The 22841-nt window shown below is 41.1% G+C and overlaps 1 protein-coding gene across 1 annotated transcript; it reads left to right on the top strand.

The window, feature by feature from the left end:
* Positions 1–4349: 4349 nt before the first annotated feature.
* On the top strand, positions 4350–21357 carry mccc2 (methylcrotonyl-CoA carboxylase subunit 2). The gene is made up of 17 exons (XM_076731464.1): positions 4350–4563; positions 6223–6289; positions 6793–6877; positions 7185–7286; positions 7505–7632; positions 8623–8735; positions 9590–9703; positions 9969–10033; positions 11132–11231; positions 11352–11447; positions 12719–12791; positions 12900–12976; positions 15093–15159; positions 15507–15663; positions 16701–16815; positions 19177–19262; positions 20898–21357. The coding sequence occupies exons 1-17, from the start codon at positions 4432–4434 to the stop codon at positions 21013–21015; spliced, it is 1695 nt and encodes a 564-aa protein (XP_076587579.1). The 5' UTR covers positions 4350–4431; the 3' UTR covers positions 21016–21357.
* The last annotated feature ends 1484 nt before the right edge of the window (positions 21358–22841 follow it).

Raw genomic sequence — 22841 nt, 5'->3', positions numbered from 1 at the left:
TGATGTTTGCCTGCAAAGTATTATGGTCTCGCCCCCTCTTACATTACTGAACTCCTGTCCCCCAAAAGGTCATCTTAAAACACACTTTTACTTGTTAGCCTTAAACTGTGCTGATCTGAAAATCCTCAGGAATTTCCCCTGAAGTCTCTGTAGGAGCTCTGTGTGACCATGTGCCTTTATAATCATCATATTCATCATAATTGTTATTATTATTATTATTATATAATACTGATTTTTCTTCTTGTTTTTATTTTGCTCTGTGTGTGTGTTGTAAAAGTGCTATATCAATAAAGCTGAGTTGAAAAGTTACGGGATCAACAAATTCATTGCAATTTATGCTAAACGGAAAGATGACAGTTTGAACCAAATTCCATACAGTCCATGCCATTGTTGTCGGGACAGTTCAATCAAAACCATGCAAGTCGACCGCGTGGTGGCCCTAGAGGGAAAGTCTGAGGGAAACTTACAGGTTTCCTCTGGGAATCATGAATGTTTGTGCAAAATTTCATTGCAGTCCATCAGTTGCTGTTACAGACGCTGGCATCCCTCGAACCAGCTAGCATTACAACAAAACCTCGTTTACAAATCTGCCAAAACACTAGAGAATAATGTCAAACACCAAAATGTGTTTTGGTCCAAGGCCACATCAGCAGAGCGTCTTTGCCCTCTGTGGACAGATGAAACTCCTCTGTCTAATGGCACAGTGCCAGCCATGGTTGCTAGGAGATTTCTTTTCTTTTCTTTTCTTTTCTTTTTTTTTGAACAAAACCTCAACACCTGAAAACAGCAATGGGAAGGTTGGTGAACAACATCATTCCTTTCCAGCTACTGTGCATTGATCATAAAACCTCAGCTGAGCTTAAACTTATCGGTCAAAGGAGACGGCGCTGGATATGCTGCTCTGTATGTTTTATTCCCTTTAAAGATAGGTTCTGCACAAAAAAAGGACAATTTCCTCTGGAAATTCCAGGATTTTTGTTTTTTCACTTAAATAATGAACATGGATGAATTTTTTATTACTTCTGACCACCAAAAATGCCTGGCTTTCATACTGCTTTAGTACTCATTAGTCTTAGCTATGAACACGAGCCCAACGCAGGCAGCTTAATAAGTCATACACCTCCTTAGAACCCAAAATCAGAGACTATCAGATAGTAATAATGTAGTAGAAACCTAAGGCTAGTATGCACCAATAGAATTGATTGGATTGGAATTCTATAGCATGGCATTAGGGGAGGAGGTCTTGTCACAGCACTTCTGCCCACCTATTGGGATGCTAGAATTGGACATTTCTATCAGTCCCTGCCTCCACCAAAAATATAAAAGAATTAAAAAAGATGTTCCCACTGCTGCAAAAATGTGTCTTGTCCTGTGAATAGAGATTTGTGCCTTCTGTATCTGGAGGGACAGGTTATGCTATGTACTCAGGATGTACTTCAGTGCATCTTTAATGGGATTCTATCACAGCTGAAAGTCTAAGACTCACAGTGTTCTCTTTTCTGGCCTTGTGTTGCATTTGAATTCACAAAAATCTGTCCTTGTCAATTCTGACTTACTAATTTCTCCCATTTTTCACCTCGCCAGCGCTATCACATCTGTGAAAGTGATTGTATGAGGGTGCATGAGGGAGCAGGTCCATCAGTTTATCTGGGGGAGTAAATTTGATGAGATGAAAGATTTGTAAGGAGCTTTATACTTTTGAGTGATTCAAAGGGACTTTTCTCACAACAACTGATGCTGCTAACAATTTCTTGCCCTATGGTGGACTGATGATTAATTCATGTCTCTGCCATATTAACAAGATTGTGCCTGTCAGTGGGCGGGATGGGGGTGCACTCTGTGGCGCTTTGATACCCTACATTCAAGGCTGTGTCACACATTAATGACATCTTTGAGCCGAGGATCGAGCATCATTATCTCTTTTCTTAAAGGAAAGGATGAGAGATTTCAGCTCAGCTTGTATAGAGACACGGGGGGAATCAGTCACTCTGTTTGTGTATGTGTGTGTGTGTGTGTGTGTGTGTGTGTGTGTGTGTGTGTGTGTGAAAGAGAGTGAGTGAATTAATGTGTGTATATGTGTGTGAGGAGCTAGGTGATATCCGGGCATTGCCTTGCACGAAGGAAGGAATGGAAGAAGCTGCCTTTGTGCATACAGTTCAGCCAAAAGAGCAATTAATGCTGCTGAAACAGGTATCATTGGATAAAGTAAAAGTAAAACTTAAAGATTTCCCATCATGCCTCCATAAAGTTGGGTGATCAATGCAACAGAGGCTAAGATTTCCTCGCTTTTAGTCTGTAGTTTGGGCTGCATCCTAAATTTCCCACAATGTACGTGGGCGGCGTTACATTAGACCCTTCCTGCCTGGTAAACGGTTCTGTAACAGATGCTTGAGCTGCTAAAAAATTGTAGTGCATTGCAAAGCCCAGCCTTGATCACTGATGGCATCATCAAGTATATCTTCTCAGACTTTAGAAGGCTCCCTCTTGAACCACAAAAATATCGAACAGCAGTTTCCAAAGGCTGAGTTGTGCTGCCCCTTTAACTCGATTTCATCTCAAGCCTGGGTATTGTTTACATTTTTTTTCCCGAATTAGTGCCAATACAATACTGTACCTGGGTTTTGGAACAGATACCAAAACATTAGTTTTTTCATACTTTGAGAAATGCAAAGATATTTACCTCCAAACCCCTTTCTTCCCATCCTTTTCCATCCTCTCTAAAACTGTCAAAATTCTGATTGCAAATGGAACAATCTGATCAAATAATACGCAAACAAGATTAGAAATGTGACCTAATATTCAGTGCCAAATTTCATGTGAGACACACGGTGCAACAGACACACGTCAGTCAGTACCACAGAAGTATTGAGATTATGCAGCTGAATATGTATTCAGTCTAAATTCAAACTGAAAACGCTTTGAGATTCATACATGCTGTGTAAAATGGACTGGTTGTTCCCACCGTGAGAGAGCAGCCACACGGCAAAGAAACACTGTGTCAAGCAATGTATAAAATACAGGAGCATACTGTGGAGTGTATAGAGCACATGCTCTGAAGTGGCTCCCTGATATTCCTTGATATTTTGGGAGACTTCTCTAAATTCCTCCTCTGACCCTGCGAGTGTCCACCAATTTCATGGCCAAATGATACCCTGTCCTTCCTTTCTTTTGCACCCAACCCTGGTGTGCTTTTCAACTACTTTCCTGCACTCCACTCTCAGTCATCAAAATACTTTATTTATTTTTAAATTTCTTTCTATCTTTCTTTCTTTCTTTTTTTTTACTTTTAAGAGGCTTTTCATACCTCTACATCTATTCTGTCACTTCAGCGCTGCAGCAGTGAGAAGGGTTCAAGGGTCACGGCAAAGTAGAGAGAGCTGCATGAGTGAGAGGGTTTGAGTTCACATGGAGAGTGGAGGATTGTATATTTCCTAAGAAAACAGGAGCAGCCATTTGAGTGGAGGTCATGGACATTTCTATGTATGCTGATAGAATGGGGTGGAAGCGTTGGAGGAGAACGGCCTCTTAAAACTAAATGAACTAAAAGCTCTTGGTTTGAATGCTCTTCAGTGTATACTCTGCCAAATGTACTCTGGCTCGAATAAAGCACTCAGGTCAGAAGGGATGTTTTTTGAAGATTTTAGGCTAACTCTGATTTCCACTCAAAACCAACTTTGGTTCCCATTTCTAAACGAGATAGAGCCTTTTCTCTGCATCTGTTTCGGTGTGACTGTAGCATGTTTCAACGAGATATTTTCTGCTACACTTTATCTGACACTTGTGATTGAATGTAAGAGGAGTCTGCCTTCAGGTAAAGGTCATATGCAGTCAATTGTTTGTTTGTTTTTTCATATTCTAGATTTCCTTTGTGCAGATCAATAGAAAGTGTTTTCAAAATGGATAGTTACTCACATGCACACACAAAGTATGACCTGATTTCAGGGGTGTAATGCTTATAAAATCCTCATGATGGCAGCCCGGATCTGACAACTGATCTCTCTTCTCTTGCTTGGCATCTTTGATTTCAAGCATGAAATGAATTATAAACATGCTGACAAACAAATTAGAGGCTTTAAAAACACCTTTAATTGATCAGCGTTGAAAACCTAATATTTTTGCTGTGGAGCAATATTGATTTTTATTTATTTTTGTACGTGACAAGAAAGTGTTTACATTTTTTTGATGCCCTTAAGCATGAGGGCTCATTCTTGATCTTGGGAATAGTATTTTGAATTATGTCTCAGATTGAAAAGAAGAAAATCAGAAATCACCTGAATTTCCCTTTAGGGATCCAGAAAAGCTTCTCTTATCTTAAACAGCAGGTGGCGATAAGGGGCGTCACTCCTACTAACATTAACCACAGAAGAAGACCACTGCTAGGTTCGTTAGCAAGCTAGCAAGTTGAACGTATAGTTAGACGTGAGCATCAAAATGCTTCTACGGACGGCCAGACCGTGGTTGGTCCGTTGCAGGAGTCTACCTTTGGCTTGCACAAGATCATACTACGCCGATAAAGTAGCTCGACTCGGCACTCAGCCGGACAAACAATCTTCCGAATATCAGGTATGCTAGCCTGCTGCTAATCGTAGCTAGCCAAAGAATTCAGTCCCACTTGCTGTCAATGTCACTTATTTAAATAGCACTTCAGGGGCGGTGGCTCTGACGGGCCAGTATAAAATCACGCTAAAGTCAGCTGATGTTGACAAGCATTAAGACTGTAGTTTATTTTGTCCCTAAACCACGCAAGGCTAATACTAGCAAGTTTACTGGCTACAAGAGGTCAAAACCTCGAGCCTTCACTGTGCTCATCCAAGGTCTAAGCATCATCACAGTATCCTGGACAAAACATATTTCTGCTATTCGTCTTTCTTCCTGACAGCAGGTTTCAGCTTTGCTCTGTTAGCCTTTGCTCCACATGTCACAACAGGCCAGTGTCTGACGCTCAGTCCCGATGGAGAAGAATAGTCCTGCTGTTTTTTTATTATTAGTATTATTATTATTACATGAGTCGGTTTACTGGCGTGAAAGTACACTTTCCTTGCATGCATCCTCGCCCCTGCGTGTGCCTCTCAAGTAATCATCGTTTTTACAATTGAAACTTTCCATAATTGCTGCTATATACAGTATATGTGTATATATGTTGATAGAGATTACGATAGTGGTAACGTTACTCAGTGACAGAGGGTACAAACAGTACAATAAGTAAGAAGAAGTGAAGTGCACAAACGACTGAATCTACCATGAACAACACCTGTTGTCACCTGTAACCTCTGAAAATGTGCAGTCAGCTGTCAGTATTAGTCGCAACTCAAACATCATTGAAACGCAAGTTAAGGTTGAAGAAAATGCAAATTAGGGTTACTGTTTTTATTCATGTTTGAGGTTTTAATGCTTTAGAGTTAGACTGAAGAAACTATTTAACCGAATGACCTGAATCATCAGGTGCGTCAGTGTCACTGCTGGTTCATGGAGTCCACGTCGAGGAACCAACTGATGCAACACCAAAACTTGTCACTTGATGGCACCACAGACACATTTTCTTTGTACAGTGTTTCCACCCGGGATTAACACTGAACATTAAAATGCACCAACATAAACATGTCTATTAAGTGATCGTGTCCCACATTAAATCAGTGTTATAGCACCTTTGTTCTTGACCCTTTTCATTTCCTCTTGACAAATGCAGTTTGATGAAAGAGCATTGAGGGAGTAGTAAACTTCTTTATTGCAAACGGTCTAAGAGCTGACTTTAACAATTTAATTAGCTCCGTAATCATAACTTGTACTATTTTGTAATGGTGGAGAAAAACTCGCTCACTCAGACGATGGCTGGGTGTTATTGCGAGCGAACATTTTCAGTTAAAGTTTCAATGAAAGGCCCTGATTTTACATGTAATTTCTTTCCATCTGGTTCATATGTAGGTGGTCACCTTACTTTGTATTTGAAAGAACTGATTGTGAGGCATGCGTATTGTTTGGGCTGATTGAATCATTAATTATGTAGTGCTGCCATTAACGATATAAATGATTCTCATTTCACTGTTTTGTTGATCAAAGCCTCCAAGGCGTCTTAGTTTTATATATATGTGACATTGACATTTTGTTTGGATTAAGTTACTCTGTCATCAGTTTCTTAATGTGCTGCTGTATTAGCAACATCAGCAGAAATGACGTATAGACAAACAAAACAAATATCTTGTTGTTGTTGTTGCTGTTTTTCAGGAGAATTATGATCGAATGCAAGCTCTTGTTGACGAGCTGAAAAAGCGAACAGAGAAGATTAAGTTGGGTAGGTGTGAGCACATGACTGATTGCACACTACACTGAAGTTAGATTCATCCCTTCCAGCATTGCAAATGAGTGTCCGAGTTCAGGCAGTCTGAGTGATGAGAATGCTGATAAAACACCCTTAATTATCCCTATCTGGTCTCGGAAAACTGCTCCGGGTCCACCTGTGAACATGAAGGTCTTAAGGGCCTGCTCTCACACGTGAATGTGCAACCTGAAAGTCACACTGTGTGCTAGTCACACTTTTATTGACTGTGGATATATCACTGCTGGTACTCACCTAACTTTGTGTATAAGTACTGTGATTTCCATGACTGTTGATACAGTAAAGGAGTGCACACACACTAACTGTGTATCGTAGATTTGATGTGTAGGTCATAGGTTTCAGTTTGGATCTACAATTTGACACATGCTAATCAGGTGAAAATCAACACTGGACTTTCCAAAGTGTTGCCAGATTGTTTGTGACTTTTATTTGCTTTTTATTTTCATTCGTTAATCCAGGTGGAGGAGAAAAAGCCCGAAGACTTCATACTTCTCGTGGGAAACTCCTGCCTAGAGAGCGTGTAGACAGACTGCTGGATCCAGGGTAGGGTCACCTGCTGCCATCTTTGATTTTGACTTAGTCATGGCTGACTCATAGCCAGCAGACCGGATGCATGAGATTTGTTGCGCTCTGGTTTGACGTCATTAGACAAGCTATAGCGCAGGTAGTGCTAATGTCTGATGCTGTCCACACTCTCCTGTTGATTGAAAGCAGGGGAAGGACAGTAGCGTTGTTGTCTCACTCTTAGCTGTAGACTCCAAAAATAATCCACCGTCAGGACACACATCGTGCTTTCATGCTCCAAACTCTGAACATCTTTGCTGTTTTTTACAACTTGGTTTTGTTGCAGGACCCCGTTCTTGGAATTCTCTCAGTTTGCAGCATATGAGTTGTACGGAAAAGAGGAAGTCCCAGCGGGCGGCATACTTACTGGGATTGGGCGAGTGTCAGGGTAAGCGCTGTTTCATGTTCGCGGTGTGAGATCTTAGGTACTTGAGAGCATATTTGGATTAGAGCAGATATTTCTGCTATAAACAAACTGCAAGATTAAGTGTCATGGAATGTTAATGTCATATTTGTGGCTTATAATCAGCTTTTTGTTTAATTTCCAATGAGGTTTCACTGTCGTACTCCAGGTGCACCTGACAAAGTTTTTTTTATTTCTCGTAGGGTGGAATGTGTTATTGTTGCAAATGATGCGACTGTCAAAGGGGGGACATACTACCCCGTTACAGTGAAGAAGCACCTTCGCGCACAAGAAATAGCACAGCAGAACCACCTGCCGTGCATTTACTTGGGTGAGTTTTTCTCTGTTTGTAAGTGTTTGGCAAAGCAAAAAACGTACATACAAAAAGGGAAAATAATTCAAAGCAGGGTTTGCATCTGATTATTCAAGGTCAGAGGTCTGGAACGAGTCGTGATAACAAAATAAAATGTAACCCGTGAATTAACTTGAAACATGAAACCGAGGCAGACAAGGCTCAGACACTCAGTCCGTATTTATTTCTTGTAGAAATCGTGTATTAGAGAAAACGAGGCACATTCTGTGTCTGCAGTTCAGGAGCTGATAGCAAATTCTTCAGTGTAATGTTAATGCCTGAACTCGGCAGTCAGCAACACACAACGCTCGCTCCTGTGTTAACGTCGCCATGACAACGATGTCAATGATAAGGCACATTAAAACCGTGTTTATCTGGGGACAGGATCACTGTGAATGATCTGCTGCCACACTGAATATTCAGCGTATTGATCAGTGGAAAATGTATTTTTATATAGGAAACATTACTCTTCATAATGTGCCGCAGCCTGTTCATTACAGACGGTAAGGGCTGAGTCCAGACTGACTCGCCATCTGGTCCAGATGCAGACCAGGGTCTGGGCTTTGAGAAGCCCTGATTAATAATTTCACCACCAGAATTTAACATATAACTGAACATCATGATGGAGAAGAAGAGAAATATTGTGTCTCAGCCAGTAGAACGTGAGCGTGCTAGAAGCTGTGTTTTCACAATGATTCATTAAATTCGGTAGCTTGGTCAGCCAGGTCTCCTCTGCAGTGTTTCCAATGTCAAAACACCCTATGGGAAAAATCCTAATGGTTGTATTTTTTTTAGGTTTTTTTTTTTATTTCAGTGTAGACTTGAGATGTCCCAGAAGCCCTGGTTGAGGCTTTCAGGCTACACTTCATCATAAAAGTGGAGACTGGGTGTCTATAATAGAGCCAGAGGCTAGACGTTAACAACAGTCACTGAGATCTATAAATATTCTCATGTTCTTGACTCCTGTAGTGGATTCTGGAGGGGCCAATCTACCCAGACAGGCTGATGTCTTCCCAGACAGAGACCACTTTGGACGCATTTTCTACAACCAGGCCCGGCTGTCTTCAGAGGGAATAGCACAGGTGATGCTGTTTGTTTGGTTGATCACGTTGCAATTCACACGTTGAACAGCTGAGACTCGGCTTCAGAATTTTCTTTTACTGTAGCCAATTGCAGTTTTCCTGGATGGTTTATTTGTTTGATTTGACTTGACTTTGCTCTGGTTCATGGATCAGTTCTTAGAGGCAGAAAGGGTTGTCTGAGAAATTACACCAGAGAGAGCAGAGATGGTAATTTTAAATGAACTGCACTGCTGTAGGTTATTCATCTTTTCATTGTCTGCTGGCAACCGAAATCCATCTTGCTATTGACTGCTGAAGAAGAGACATCCTTGTGTTTAGAGGCAAAACAAAGACAAGTCAGATTGTGTGAGAGCTGATAAATGTGAAGGCTGCTGCAGAGAAGTCAGGTCTTGCACTCATATTTCTGCAGTGGACCCAGGGGTGATCAACACAGCTGAATATATTCATACACCTTCACCAAACTAAATACCCATTAAATCACTCTGATACTGTCTCTCCTAGTGATTGAAATGATATATTATGTATGGCCTTTTCCTTCTGTGGTCTATTTCTTACGTTTTTTACACTTTTACCGCTAGATTGCTGTAGTACAAATTTATGAGTCTAAGGTTCCAGTGCTCATTGCATTGTTATCAATTGCATGGACAAGTCAAAACTTTATTGAAAAGGGCTCATAAGGACAGGGCTGTGATTTAGTGTAAAATCAATACTGAATCTGAGTTCCTCCTGGATGTGAAGCTACAACCTTTCTAGAAGCCAAGTTGTCCTTAAGAGTAAATGGGGTTTCATAATTTATCCTGTGCTGGTCGTACACTCATAGATATCAGTCTTATTCTGTTCCTTGACCCTTTCAGATTGCTGTTGTGATGGGCTCCTGCACTGCTGGAGGAGCGTATGTGCCTGCCATGGCAGACGAGAGCATCATTGTGCGGAAGCAAGGAACCATCTTCTTGGGAGGGCCTCCATTGGTTGGTCAAATTTTCATTGTTGTTGTATAAATTGTATAAGAATAGAGTGAAGCATCCTGTTGGCTCTTAGTGGATTGTTGGTTCATAGACCAGGCTGACATCATTGATAAAGCACAGGAAATAACTAACTCATTGCATGTACTTATCATTGTGGTGATTTAGTTCAGGCTGTGCAGCACATAGTGACAAACAGGTAACAGAGTCTATTGATGTTGTGTTTGTTGTTTTTGTTTGTGTAAGAGTCTCTGTGGCTTTGTGCTCGCAGGTCAAAGCTGCCACTGGAGAAGAGGTGTCTGCAGAGGACCTCGGTGGTGCTGATCTTCACTGCAAGTATGAAATAACAGTATTTCTCATTACACGGCATGTGTGCACTTTTGATCTCATGTTTCTGCTTTTAAAGGAAAATCATAAGGATGTTGTCCATATGAATGATGTTATATAGACAAGCCTCTCAGAGTTAGATCAATGTTCTTGGAAAACATGACTCTTTGGGGTATTATTCATAACCTGTGATATGAAATATGGTACATTTATTTTCCAGTGGTGTCCATTTACAAGCTGGTTTTACACGGGAAGCAGATTGATCTCCTCCTTGAACAGTGTACTGTCACAGACAATACTGTAGGTGGGATTTGTTCAGGGCAGAACAATTCATCAAAATATGATCAAAATCACAAAATGGCCAAGTGGAATATTCAAATCACAGGAGCTGCAGTGTTTTGATAAAGGTGAAATGTGTCACAACGTACCGTTATAAATGGAGCTTTGTGGTGCTGCAGAGGTGCCCGGTATACAAATCAGATTTTTCAGAGGTAAGGGAACATGTTGACAGAAGGCAGTGGAAAAAAACAAAGCAAAATAACCATATGTGTGTGTGTGTGTGTGTGTGTGTGTGTGTGTGTATGTGTGTGTATGTATACAGGACTCACATTGTAATTGCTAAAATCATGACTCAACGCAATTGCAACATCTGTCAAAATAAGCTTTGATTTTTTTTTTCCTTTTGCATAATGTTCAGTTCTCAGCTCATGTTAGAAGGAGCGTAATTATTCAGGCTGTTGGAAATCAGCGCTGATGGGGGGGAAAAAAAAAAAAAAAAAAATTAAGTCGCGTTTTCATCAGCTCAAAATGTTTGTGACGTACGCAGGCCGTCCTGGGATCGAAACATTTTCCTTTTAAATAAATCTGTGCTTTGGAGTCGTCACACTTTTAGTCATTTGTCTTTCTCTTTCCACAGATCTCCTTATTTTTAGAACACAACAAAACAAAATATTTAAATAATCGTTTTTGTAGAAAATGAAAAAATGTGGAAATATAACTGTATTTCATTGACATTGATGAAACACGTGACTCTAGCAGTGTTATTGTTTTGAAGTAATGATTCATGTGCTGTCATAATTTCACAGTGATTTGTTGCTTATTTTACAGAAAATCTGGCGTGACCGACCACTACGCTTTAGATGATAACCACGCGCTCCATTTAGCAAGAAAGGCCGTGAGAAGCCTGAACTACAGGAAAAATATTGAGGTCAGTCCACTGAAGACAATCAGCAACAATCACCTTTAATTGTCTGCCAAGTTAAGCTGTCAGTGCTTTGCGTGGACGTGGAGCCTATGATAATACTTCAATAACGGTGGTATCTTTCAGGTGACCACAGAGCCTGTTGAAGCCCCTCTCTACCCTGCAGATGAACTCTATGGCATAGTGGGAGATAACTTGAAACGCAACTTTGATGTCAGAGAGGTATTTGTCCAGTTTCCTGTATGTTGTCTTGAAGGGGAAAAAATAAAAAAAAGGTTATAGGCTGTACTCTACATTCCCACAAGTTATGTGAACATAGCAACACTCTGATGTCGATGTTTTTCGACTAAATGATGTAGGCTTCATTAAATGTGGGGTTTTTTGTTCTGGTGGTTTGAGTGACGTTTGGAATCATTAAACACTTGAGAAGCTTCTACATGGGACCACATAATGGTCAATTAAAGATCTTTCCTTAGCTCCACTCACAGCCACTCAGGTGTAATTGTCATTAATTAAATCGATTTATTGTAGCATTACTGTCAGAAAACACGATTTATGGAGCACAGACACACTTTGCACTTCTGATTCATTCTTGAGATTTATGAATAATACAAATAAACCTGGTTTTTACAGGTTCAGAATAAACAACTGTCAGGTCTCTAGTGGGAGCTCTGTCGATAATGGACGGCTCGCATCAATCACTTGGTTTTGCTCTCTCTGGCACAGCTTGCCAGATGTTCTCATTTAGTTTAAAGCCTGTGCCTTTGATTCTTGATGTAAACCCAGGAGCAAGAATTACTGCTAACTCAAGAGATGTCAGACTGTTTGTAGTGTTGAACAGTATTGGCAGTCCATTTAGGAAGCACGATCAACGGGCTGCTCCCTCTTTACGGGAGGTTTTCAGCTGTAATGGGCTTTTCAACACATGGTGCCATTCTATCACTTGAGTGATTGAAATGTCTAAAATACCAGTCTGGAGATAATATATGTTGTTCTTCTATTGAGAAGACCACAATCAACAATGCATTGATCCCATTAACAGGCCTGATACCCTGTATACTTTATTTCTCTGTGCTGTGGAGCTCCATTGTCCAAAAACAAGTCAATGATCCGCACTGTTGGTCGTGTGGTCCTTCATTAACATGCACTTTATTTTGACTTGATTAAACATACACCGCCCTGCTGATATGAATACTCACTAATCACAACCACCGATTCCATGGCTGAAAACCCCAACAAAATACACTGTTTGCTCCTGTTTGAATAAGTTTGATTTGCCTACAGTGTCCAGCTTTTTTAAGAAGTTTCCTATTAAAAAAGAGACTAAAAAAGTTCATCTTCAGTAGGAGTGAGTGGACCTGGGCCTTTGGTTTTGTTGACAGTAACAAAAATGTACAATATCACTGGCTTTGCTCTGTATTGAAAGTAATGTAAACCTGTCCATTTTCTGCATTACTGTCTTTTACAGCTTTCTTCTCTTCATTTCATTGCAGGTCATCGCCAGAGTTGTAGATGGCAGCAAATTTGACGAGTTCAAGGCTTTCTATGGAGACACACTTGTCACAGGTATGTGAAATAACATTTTTTTCCATTTCTAAACCCGAGAGAATTCAGCTTTTTTCCTCATTGAATCTACCGACCTTACTGTTTGACTTTCAATCTGTACCTGTTCAGGATTTGCGAGGATATTTGGTTACCCTGTCGGAATCATTGGCAACAACGGAGTCCTGTTTTCAGAGTCTGCGAAGAAGGTAAATATCGTTTGTACCCAGCGATGACTGACGCGGTGAAAGTGAGTCTTCTCTAAAGTCTGTTCAGAGTATCTCCACAGTGTTAATAGAAAACCTGAGATTTTCCCCTGCCTTCACAAAGCGTTCAGTCTCACGGTCCAGCTTCGATGCCGTGATATTGAACAGACGGACGACGCCTATGTTCAGCGTGAAAAGCTAAACCTCGCAATCATGTTGAATTTTCAAAGGAGTAAGCATTGTGCCGTCAGCATGTCTCTCAAGTCTCTCAAATATCAAGGACTTCGACACAATGTTGAAGCGCAGTGTTCCCACAGAGATTTGCTGACGACCGAGATTTCTCTCTGGAGGGAGCTTTAGTCTTCGTAGATGGTTTTTGCACTGACCTTTCACAGTCAAGGCCCCGAGTTTCTCTCGCACAATAAGCTCTCAAATTGTGCTTCTCTGCGCCTCCTCATGAGTACTCTGATGAGTTGCATTGTAATAACATAGCATTTAGAGACCACGGACAAGAGACAATCATGATTTTCATTCAATATAATTCACTTAATTTGCGAGCCAATCTGCTGCGAACAGAGCTGAACTTTACGCAGGCTTAAGAAAGATGAGGAGCAGAATTTGTGATTATAGACTAATACGTTTTTCAAACACATTTTGAATTCGATTACAAGCTTGACCTGAAAGAAGAGGGTTTCTTTGATTCATTTATTCTGTGAGGTCTCAATATGACAGTAGGAGAATTGGGTATCTCATCAGTGTAATTACTGTCGAGAGGGACCGACGCGGCGCTTCAGACAGACACAGATGTGGAACAGACATTCTCAGAGAGCATATCCAAGAAAAATCAATACAGCACCTGCATTTAGAGACATGTTTTTGAGACATGCTGTCATCACTTAAGACAAGCCCGGACTTCCATTATTCTAACAGTTTTATTGTTCAAGCCTTTCCCCAGGTGTCTGTGAAAGGGAACAGAAAAAGATTAGATATCTGTTGTTGAACGCACATTTGGGAGCAAACTGATGGATCGTTTTTCACCAAGTGACAGTTTCTCGTAGGCAGCCGTCTTTCACACTGTCTCCAACTTCTGTTTACGCTTTGCGGTGCGAGGCGGGATGCTCCACTGAAAGAAAGCCGGCAGAGGTAACAGCCAAAATAAAGAAAACACCTGAGTAATTCAGCAATACAAAGTCTATGGAAATGAGATTTTTCCACGCCGTTAGCAGTCTTTTGTGCTTGTTTCCCTCTGCAAGAGCTTCTGGGAGCTCAGTGTTGTGCGGGGTACTTTTCCGGAAAGGCTGAAGGCCGTTCATCTCCGTCATATTCGAAGTAAAATCTAAAGTCAGTGTGAAGCCCGATGACTGTCCTCCCTAAGTTCATAAATTTTGGTCCAGACTGGTCTGGGCTCAGATGAAGGCAGAGGTGAGGCCGACTGCTCACAGACGCGCAGAACGAATGATTTGATGAACACGATGCAGTCGTCAGTGTTTGTTCAGCGTCCAGCTTCTCCAGTTTCCAGCCGTAAGTCCTTATTTTGTGTCTGAAATCTGTCAGCCACTTTCATATTTTCCCAGCATTGGAGTGGTGGTTGGTGCTAATTTCCCACCCTGATGTACACTTGCGTGCTTCGGTTATGTTCTATATCACATGTTCGTGCAGCTCTCTCTCTTGGTGTTACATTTGCCGGTTTCATTTCTATAAAACGTGGGGTGAAAGCTGGAGAAAGATTGTTGATATTCGCTGTATTTCAGATTCAGCACTGGCTCTGTAAATGGGGAAACAAACAGAGTGGCTTGGACCCAGTCACGAAACTCGGTTCCAGCCAATCAGCAGCAGGCGGTGTCAGTGCTCGTGCACAGGACAAGGGAAGGGGGGAGGGGACATGGGGGGGTAAATCTGGGACGCTGACGTGCAGTCGCATTATGAAGAAGGAGAAATGGAAATATCAACAGTCCTTCTCCAGGATGACTCACCTCATTTTTAATATCTCAAGGTGCCGAGAAAAATAAGTCATTAGCATCCCATCATTTTATTTTAAGATGGTACGTCTGTTTTTTGTTTTTTTTTCTGTCACAGTGAGAATACACTAGATTAACTGAATATTTGAATTTCTTTTCAGGGGACGCATTTCATTGAGTTATGCTGCCAACGAAACATTCCACTTGTTTTCCTCCAAAACATAACAGGTCAGTGGGGATTATTGACATCTGAGATTCAGTTCAGCTCTGGTGCTTTTATTTTCGCTTTTTATTACTCCATCACCTCAATTCAGAGGCAGCACAGTAATGAAGGGTATTTATTATTGCTTGACTACTTAAATATGTGAACCTATCATGTCAATGCTGTGACTTTTAATGGGAGCGTAGGCACCTATTAAACCCTGTATTTAATTTAAACTTGTCACTGCTTACTGCAGAGTGATGATATCCCACTGATCAATTATCTGTAACAGTAGAAGGTGTCCCTTGAGGTGACAACACACAAAGTCGACCCAGTTTTTACGTGCACTCTCTCCTCTGCATCCCCGTCTTAGGCTTCATGGTGGGTAGAGAGTACGAAGCAGGAGGAATTGCCAAGGATGGCGCCAAGATGGTGACTGCAGTAGCCTGTGCCAATGTACCCAAGATTACTGTTATCATTGGCGGTTCCTATGGTGCAGGAAACTATGGCATGTGTGGCAGAGCCTACAGGTGCGATGAAGTTTCTCATTGGTCTGTGTTGAAAGAAAAGACTGCACCAGCAGCATAACAAGTAGAAGTCTGACCAAGACCTGTTCCAGAAATCTGATCATTAGCTGCGTCTGAGTTGTTAGTGCTTAATTGACGTAAGTGTGCAGAATTCAGTGTGTGGAGTGATATGCATCAGAGATTTTTACATTGAGGTCGAAGTCACGACTGAAAAAGAAGCTTTCGGAATTGGACCTTTTCAATGCAAACAATGCAAAAACTTCCATTTTAATTAGAGTTTCCTGACACAGGCGAACACTTCGTGAGTTCATTATCTTCTGTAGGTAATGTCTCCTGACAGTGCGCATCTCAGGGAATAAGACATAGAATTACAGGATGGACTCCACCGATTTTCAGTTTTAAACCTGTAGTCTTCAGCGCTACCCATCACTGCCTCAAATGACGCGGATCCACACAAGACTTCATACAGCTTCTCACACACACGCAGTAATTCTCCTCAACACGTGTGAACAGACTTTGAGGTGTAAAATCTGCTTGAATATCTCCGTCTGTGTTGTTTGCACTCTCATACCTTTCATTCTAAAATAGTCAAATTAGCATAAACTGTTGGAATAGTCCAGACACAAGCTATCAACAGACTGAAGGGTTGAATGAAATGAAACCTTGCTCGTCATGTCACGTCACTCGCCTCTCTCTCCTTTTCCCCCTTCATTTAAGTACATTTAGAAAAACAAGGGCAAGCATTCTCTTGTAAAATTTAAATAAGCACCTTTGATTTTGGAAAATATGTGCTGCTTCTCACCTTTGGTTGGACTTTTTGAATTATTTAGTATGACCCACATGGTACTTTTCCCCAACCTGAGCTTTCATAAATCATGTTTTGTAGTTGTCATCACATTATTAGACTATTACAAGAGTGTTAGATCTTCATTAGTGCATTTTCTGGTTTTTGTTTTGGTCTTGTACGTTTTTCAATTTACCTGTAAAATCTGCCTCAGCAAACACAAGCAAATCGGCACTTCCTTTTTTTCCTCCCACAGCCCTCGATTCCTGTATATGTGGCCAAATTCTCGGATCTCTGTAATGGGCGGTGAGCAGGCAGCCACGGTCCTGGCCACCATCACCAAGGATCAGAGGGCACGCGAGGGAAAAGAGGTAATGATTCACATTAATCACCACGTCTGCGCTTCACTGCAAAGGCCTAAATTAGCTTTTGTGGATTTGCTGCCAAAATCATAAACGTTCTGAAAGACACTTTTCTTTCAGCAGTGGTTTGATATGGCACTTATACAAGGATAGAATTACATCAGTGTTAAGTGTTGCAGTGATGTCTTGTGCTCAACAGTGCAGTCATCAAATGGCTGTAATTAAATTGTGTCAGGTATGCTGTAATGGGTGTATTAAGAGTGCATTAATAGTTTCAGAACGACACCTCACATCGAGGCCCTGATGGCAGGCGTTTCACTTTGGATTTAATGGTTACTTTTTGCTACCTATCCAGTCTTTTTAGGCTATACTTTAACTATCTTAGTTAATTCTTCCATAAATTTCAAATGTACTTATATTCACAGCTGAAGTGATCGTTTTTGGAGATGTAGCCAGCAGTACTGTGCAGAAAAAAAAAAAAAAATTCAGGAAGTTGTTAAGTCCTTTCACTCATCTCTTCTGCCATTACATCAACCAGGCTTAAAGTCACAGTAAAACGGCAGTTAAGGCATCTTTATCTTCTCTAACATCACATATGCAGCAAGACACAGAGCTGGTCTCCACCCGCACCCCCCTCACCCATGTTACAGGATCAGGAGATGATGGATGAGATTTTGAAAAATTGATAGATAAGACCTCCGTTTTGTAGTTTTTACTCACATCTCTGATCCACGATGTCGATCTTCTGGCTGCTGTGACCCACAAGCTGCTCAGAATGTGTGGCTTTATATAATTGGCAGGGTCGGCTTGTTGCCCCAGATCACATTTGGATTGGATACATGTATGGATACACCTCCGAGTTCAACATAAGTCATCAGGAACATTGCTCGTATGGGAAGAAAAATTTGAGGGTTTTTGATTTGAAAATACCCCGAAAGGATTTTTTGTGACCCGTGTTTGCCATACAAGAAATAACAGACTGGTCGACACAATGACACAGGATTAAAACTTGGAAAGTGTTTTTTCTGTTTCACTGTGTCTTTGAACCCACGTACAGTGTGCAGTTTATTCAGTCCTCCAAGCTGAAGCTCATTTGTTTGATGCTGTCTGATACAACAGACCTGCAATGAATCAAAGTGTCATGAAGGTTATAACGCTCAGGTCTTGTTGAAACTGTTTCAGAGAGGTGTTTATTCAACTTAATGGCTATTTTGGAGGCTGTAGTTTGTGTTGTTGAAGGGTCATGTTTTATATTGAGAGGTGTTTCTAATATTTGCAGTAGCTCACTCCATTTATGTGAATGAAGATAGACTAAAAGCAGCGAAAAGCTTTACAGCATCGGCTCGATGTTTTCATTATTTTTGTTCTTCTCACAGGGATTGCCTGAGTGTTTTCTAGCCAGGGAAACTAACTCCTTGACAAATGAAATGGCTGTGTACTCTCAGCTTTACTTTTCACCAGGGCTTTACCGAATAGTTCAGAACTTAATTCTTAAAGTTGACTTTTCGAATTCTTAATCAACATTTGAATGCTGCAGCTTTTTTTCCTGCATGTCTGTTCGTTCTGTTTAAACCTGATATTTCTGCTCGGTTGCAGACAAAGATTAGGCTGCTCTAATATTACTAGTATTATACTGTTTGTAGAATTAGAGTCCTGTGGCTGTGCGGGATTATTTCCGATTCGTGTGATCCAATTTACAGTAAATCCAGAGGGTTGTAAAGTCCAAAAGTTAAAAATAGTTTCCAAAATTCACATGATTTCATCTAACAAAATCTTCCGCTTCAGTCTGTGTTTGTTGGCGTTTGATCTTTGAAAAACAACTTTTTCACTTTCAAAAAACGGTTTGCTCTCGTTCTTTCTGAACACAAAGGGAAGCGCACTCCTGACTGAACGGGGCGGTGCAGCAGCAGTAAGCCTAAAGGCACAATTATTATTTCATCATTATTTCATGCCTTTATTGTATTAGCCTGCTGCCTGCATGTGTTTCTACTGACGGAACTGACGTCTTATATTCATTAAAGAAAATGTATTTAATAAAAAAGACCGCTCGGTAACTTTGTTCAAAGTGAGGATTTTGTTCCAGGATTTTATTGATTTTATTTTGGAATGATGACATCAGAAAATATGATGACATTGGAAGCGTCATTCGAAAACCTCATTAGAAGCTTCGAATGTACGAAAAGTTTCACTCCGCTTTGTGGAATTCACACAGCCCTTCATAAAATGCCTTTGGTGCAGGTCCTTATTGCCTAATACTGCGCTCAGGTGCACATGACAGTAATTTTTTTTTTAATTTCAGCACTTACCTTCGGCAAACCTACAGCACCAATTCCAATTCAATTCTTTTTTAATTTAACAATTTATTCGCAGTTCACAGCAGAGCAGGAGGCTGCAATGAAGGAACCAATAGTGCGGCGGTTTGAAGAGGAAGGCAGTCCATACTACTCCAGTGCCAGGTGAGGTTTGACACATCAAACTGTACGTCTCAGGCAGCGTGGGGAAAAAATGATGCACTGACTCAATGTATGAAGTTTAACACTATTACTGAGAAAATCTTCTTTTTGGAATAACAAATCTGTGCAGAGGTGGACGACCAACAGGCCATCAGCTTGCACCTCAAATTTATTTTTAAATCATTTCAATAATTCACCTGATCCTGCTTTTCCAAGCACCGAGGAACCACAACAAAGACTCCTCATGCATGAGGAGGGATGCTGCGATGTGTTTCGTCTCCATTAGATGTCCTGTCGTGCTGCTAGTATGAGCCAGTTTTGCTTTTCATTTAGCCCTGTGGGCTATTTTTTACCGTGTATGTGAGCAGAGCACACATCAGATGATGGAGACAAAATATGCACCATATGGTGGAAACGTGTGTGTATTTGTTGCAGTGCCGGGAGACAAGTCAAATATTAAAATTAGGCAGATTTACTCAACAAAAGTATCCTGGCTAACAGAGAGCATAAAGCATAGAACAAACACTTACAATGAGTTTGATAAAATATATAGAGAATAATCAGGATTCACGAAGCTCATACGATCAAAAAAGAATGGAATGGAATTTAAATGGATTAAATGTTAAAATGTGTTAGATGTTTGATGCCAGCCATGATCCTGCAGATGACTCTATGAATAGAAGCTAATAAAACATTTATTGTAGAGGCGATACAACCCTGATTCCAAACAAGTTGGTACGCTGTGTAAAAGGTAAATAAAGACAGAATGCAATAATTAATAGTTTTAAAGTGTTCCTGAGCCCATGTATTAATCTCCTTTGTACAATCATGTGTTCACAAAGTGGTGAACCTCTCTCCATCCTTGCTTATGAACGACTGAGCCTTTCCAGGATGCCCCTTTCATACCCAATCATGATACTATCACCTGTTACTAATGAACCTGTTTACCTGTGGAATGTTCCAAACAGGTGTTTTTGGAGCATTCCACATCTTTCAGTCTTCAGTTGCTCCTGTCCCAACTTGTTTGAAATGTGCTGCTGCATCAAATTCAGAATAAGCAGATATTTACAAAAATCAATGAAGTTGATGAGCTCAGACATTAAATATATTGTCTTTGTACTGTTTTCAATTGAGTATAGGTCAAGAAGGATTAGTAAGTTATCACGGTCTGTTTTATTTATTTGTTACACAGCATTTTGGACTGGTGGTTGTACAAGCAAGAAATGCTTGAGCTGCGGATGTGCTTTGCAAAGGAGAAGGATCAAAACTGTTGATGACTCCACTGAGTCAACAGAATTTGTCTCTAATGACCACCAATCGATCTCCCGTTAAAGACGCTTATAAAAAAAATGTCTCGCTGGCCGTCCATGCTCTTAGATATGGGAAACCTGTAAGAATAAGTAAAGGATCAAAGCATTTGTGAGGTGTTTTTTCAGAGGAGGGAGAAATAGAAAAGATATTTTTAACCTTTGATGATGATGGAAAACACGAGCTTGCTCAGAAGATGAGTGAGGGAGTTATTGAGCGAGATGAAGACAAACTCGTGTGAACAGACCTGCACAAGTACGACCCGAAGCATCAGATGACTGAGGTGTTATGTGCTAGTTATTAACATGGTGCACTTTTCTCTCTTTACAGACTGTGGGATGATGGCATTATTGATCCTGCTGACACTCGTATAGTTTTGGGACTGAGCCTCAGTGCGGCACTGAATGCACCGACGCAGAAGACGCGCTTTGGAGTGTTCAGGATGTAATGCTCATGTAGCGTGTACAGGTGTAGAGACTTCAGACTTCCCCGTCAGGAACTGGAGATGTACTGTACTTAAACTAGTCTTTGTAGATTTACTTTTGAGGTGTCACCGCATTAAGAGCAACAAACACAAGAAAAAATGAAAAAAAGGAAGAGAAATCACTAAAGTAGAATCACTCAACGTTGGATCCATGCGACTGGATGGTGTGCTGTTGTTGTGGGACATTTCCACTAATACGTTGTGCCTTAACTGTTACTACTCGAGTGTAAATGCGAACTGTGTGCTTGGATTGGATTTTTTTTCTATCAAATACTGTAAATGGTGAATTACAAAACTTTGAAAACATTCAAGTGCTATGTTTTTATTCAGGACCGCTGTCTGCTGCTTAGTGATAACAGGACCTGAGGAATATCAGAGGAAATCAGATCTTCATGAGGGGGCGCTGTTGAGCTATCAATATGTAATTGGCGAAAGTTGAGAGGGATGGTAGAAGCACACTCAACATTTTTCAAGCTGAATGCCTTCTAGATGACACATAATGGTGTTCTGGCATTGACAGAGGAGCTATTTTGAGTAAATTCATAACAAAATAAAATCTTTTGAAGATGTCCAATCTCAGTGCAATTATCTTTAAATGCACACTTACAGTAAAAGTGTCTTGTCCAGAGCTACTGGTGGGTTTATTATGCCTTCTGAGCGAGCCTTCTGTTTGTTTTTCATGCTTATAATTGTGCAAACATTGTGTCAGTGCATGCAGCAGTAGGATGCGGTCTTGCAGATCGCATGCTGGAGGCAGTGTGCTGTGTACCGAAGCCGAGGCACAGAGGAAGTGCTTAACTTCACCAGCTGGCCGCTCTGTCTTTCCCTCCCTCTCTCGTTTCCATTTTGTCAGTTTATGTCTTTGAGTGAACATGTTGCACACAGTTGGTATGCTCACATATTGGTATAGATCATCTGAGTTCACTCACACACAAGTTAGTTTTTCCCTCCACAGGACCTTTGGAGGCCAAGGATTAGGTGCAGCGGTGGATTTGAATGTTTGAATGTCTTCCTGTGAAGCCAGCTGGTTAAAATGCTTTACTGGAAGCCCTTCATGCTCCTCTGTGTGTGACTGTGTGGCTGCTACACTGAAGCTGTGGAGAGCCTCACCTTAGGGAGGGACAGAAATAACTCAGACCATGGTGTGCGTGTGTGTATGTGTGTGTGTGGGGTGCACGGCCTGCCACCCACACACATACATCCTCCATCACCTCCTACCACCAATTTTTTAAACTGGTTTGCTGCTCATGCCTTCATCTTCTCCCACCAAATGTCACAGTGGGAGGCATTACCAAACAGCATGAAGCAGTTCTAACAGTTCAGATTCTATTGAGAAAGCAAAACGTACCAGAGATATTGAGATGTAATGATTCAGAAAAGCTTTGCCTCATTCATGTTTTCAAGAAGAAACGGACCAGTAGAAGGTCAGTCTCGAGTATTTATGATGTCGCTCTGTTGTCAAATCTTTCTCGCTGACCGGTTCGACTCTTAATTGCAGTAATAATGGCTGACTGGGTGCCTTCCAGGTCTCCTTTGACAGAAGGGCGAGGTCGTCCTTTTGTCTGGCCAAGCTTTCTATCTGATTTTGAGCATTTTGGCTTTGAGGTTGCGCAACAGTTCGCTACCCAGAGGATGACAGCCTTCCGCAGCATGCACAGGATTAAAAGGCGATCAGGACAGGTTGCCAGACACAGACAGATACTCTCATTAACGGCTGTGTGAAGTCAGTGTTTCCAAACTTGAATGTCCCTGGATCACTGGAGGACACAGAAGCCACTGGGAGAGGCTCA

This window comes from Chaetodon auriga, chromosome 5 (genome assembly GCF_051107435.1).
Source record: "Chaetodon auriga isolate fChaAug3 chromosome 5, fChaAug3.hap1, whole genome shotgun sequence".
In the NCBI taxonomy this organism is placed as follows: domain Eukaryota; kingdom Metazoa; phylum Chordata; class Actinopteri; order Chaetodontiformes; family Chaetodontidae; genus Chaetodon; species Chaetodon auriga.
This window is presented reverse-complemented; position numbering and strand designations above follow the sequence as displayed.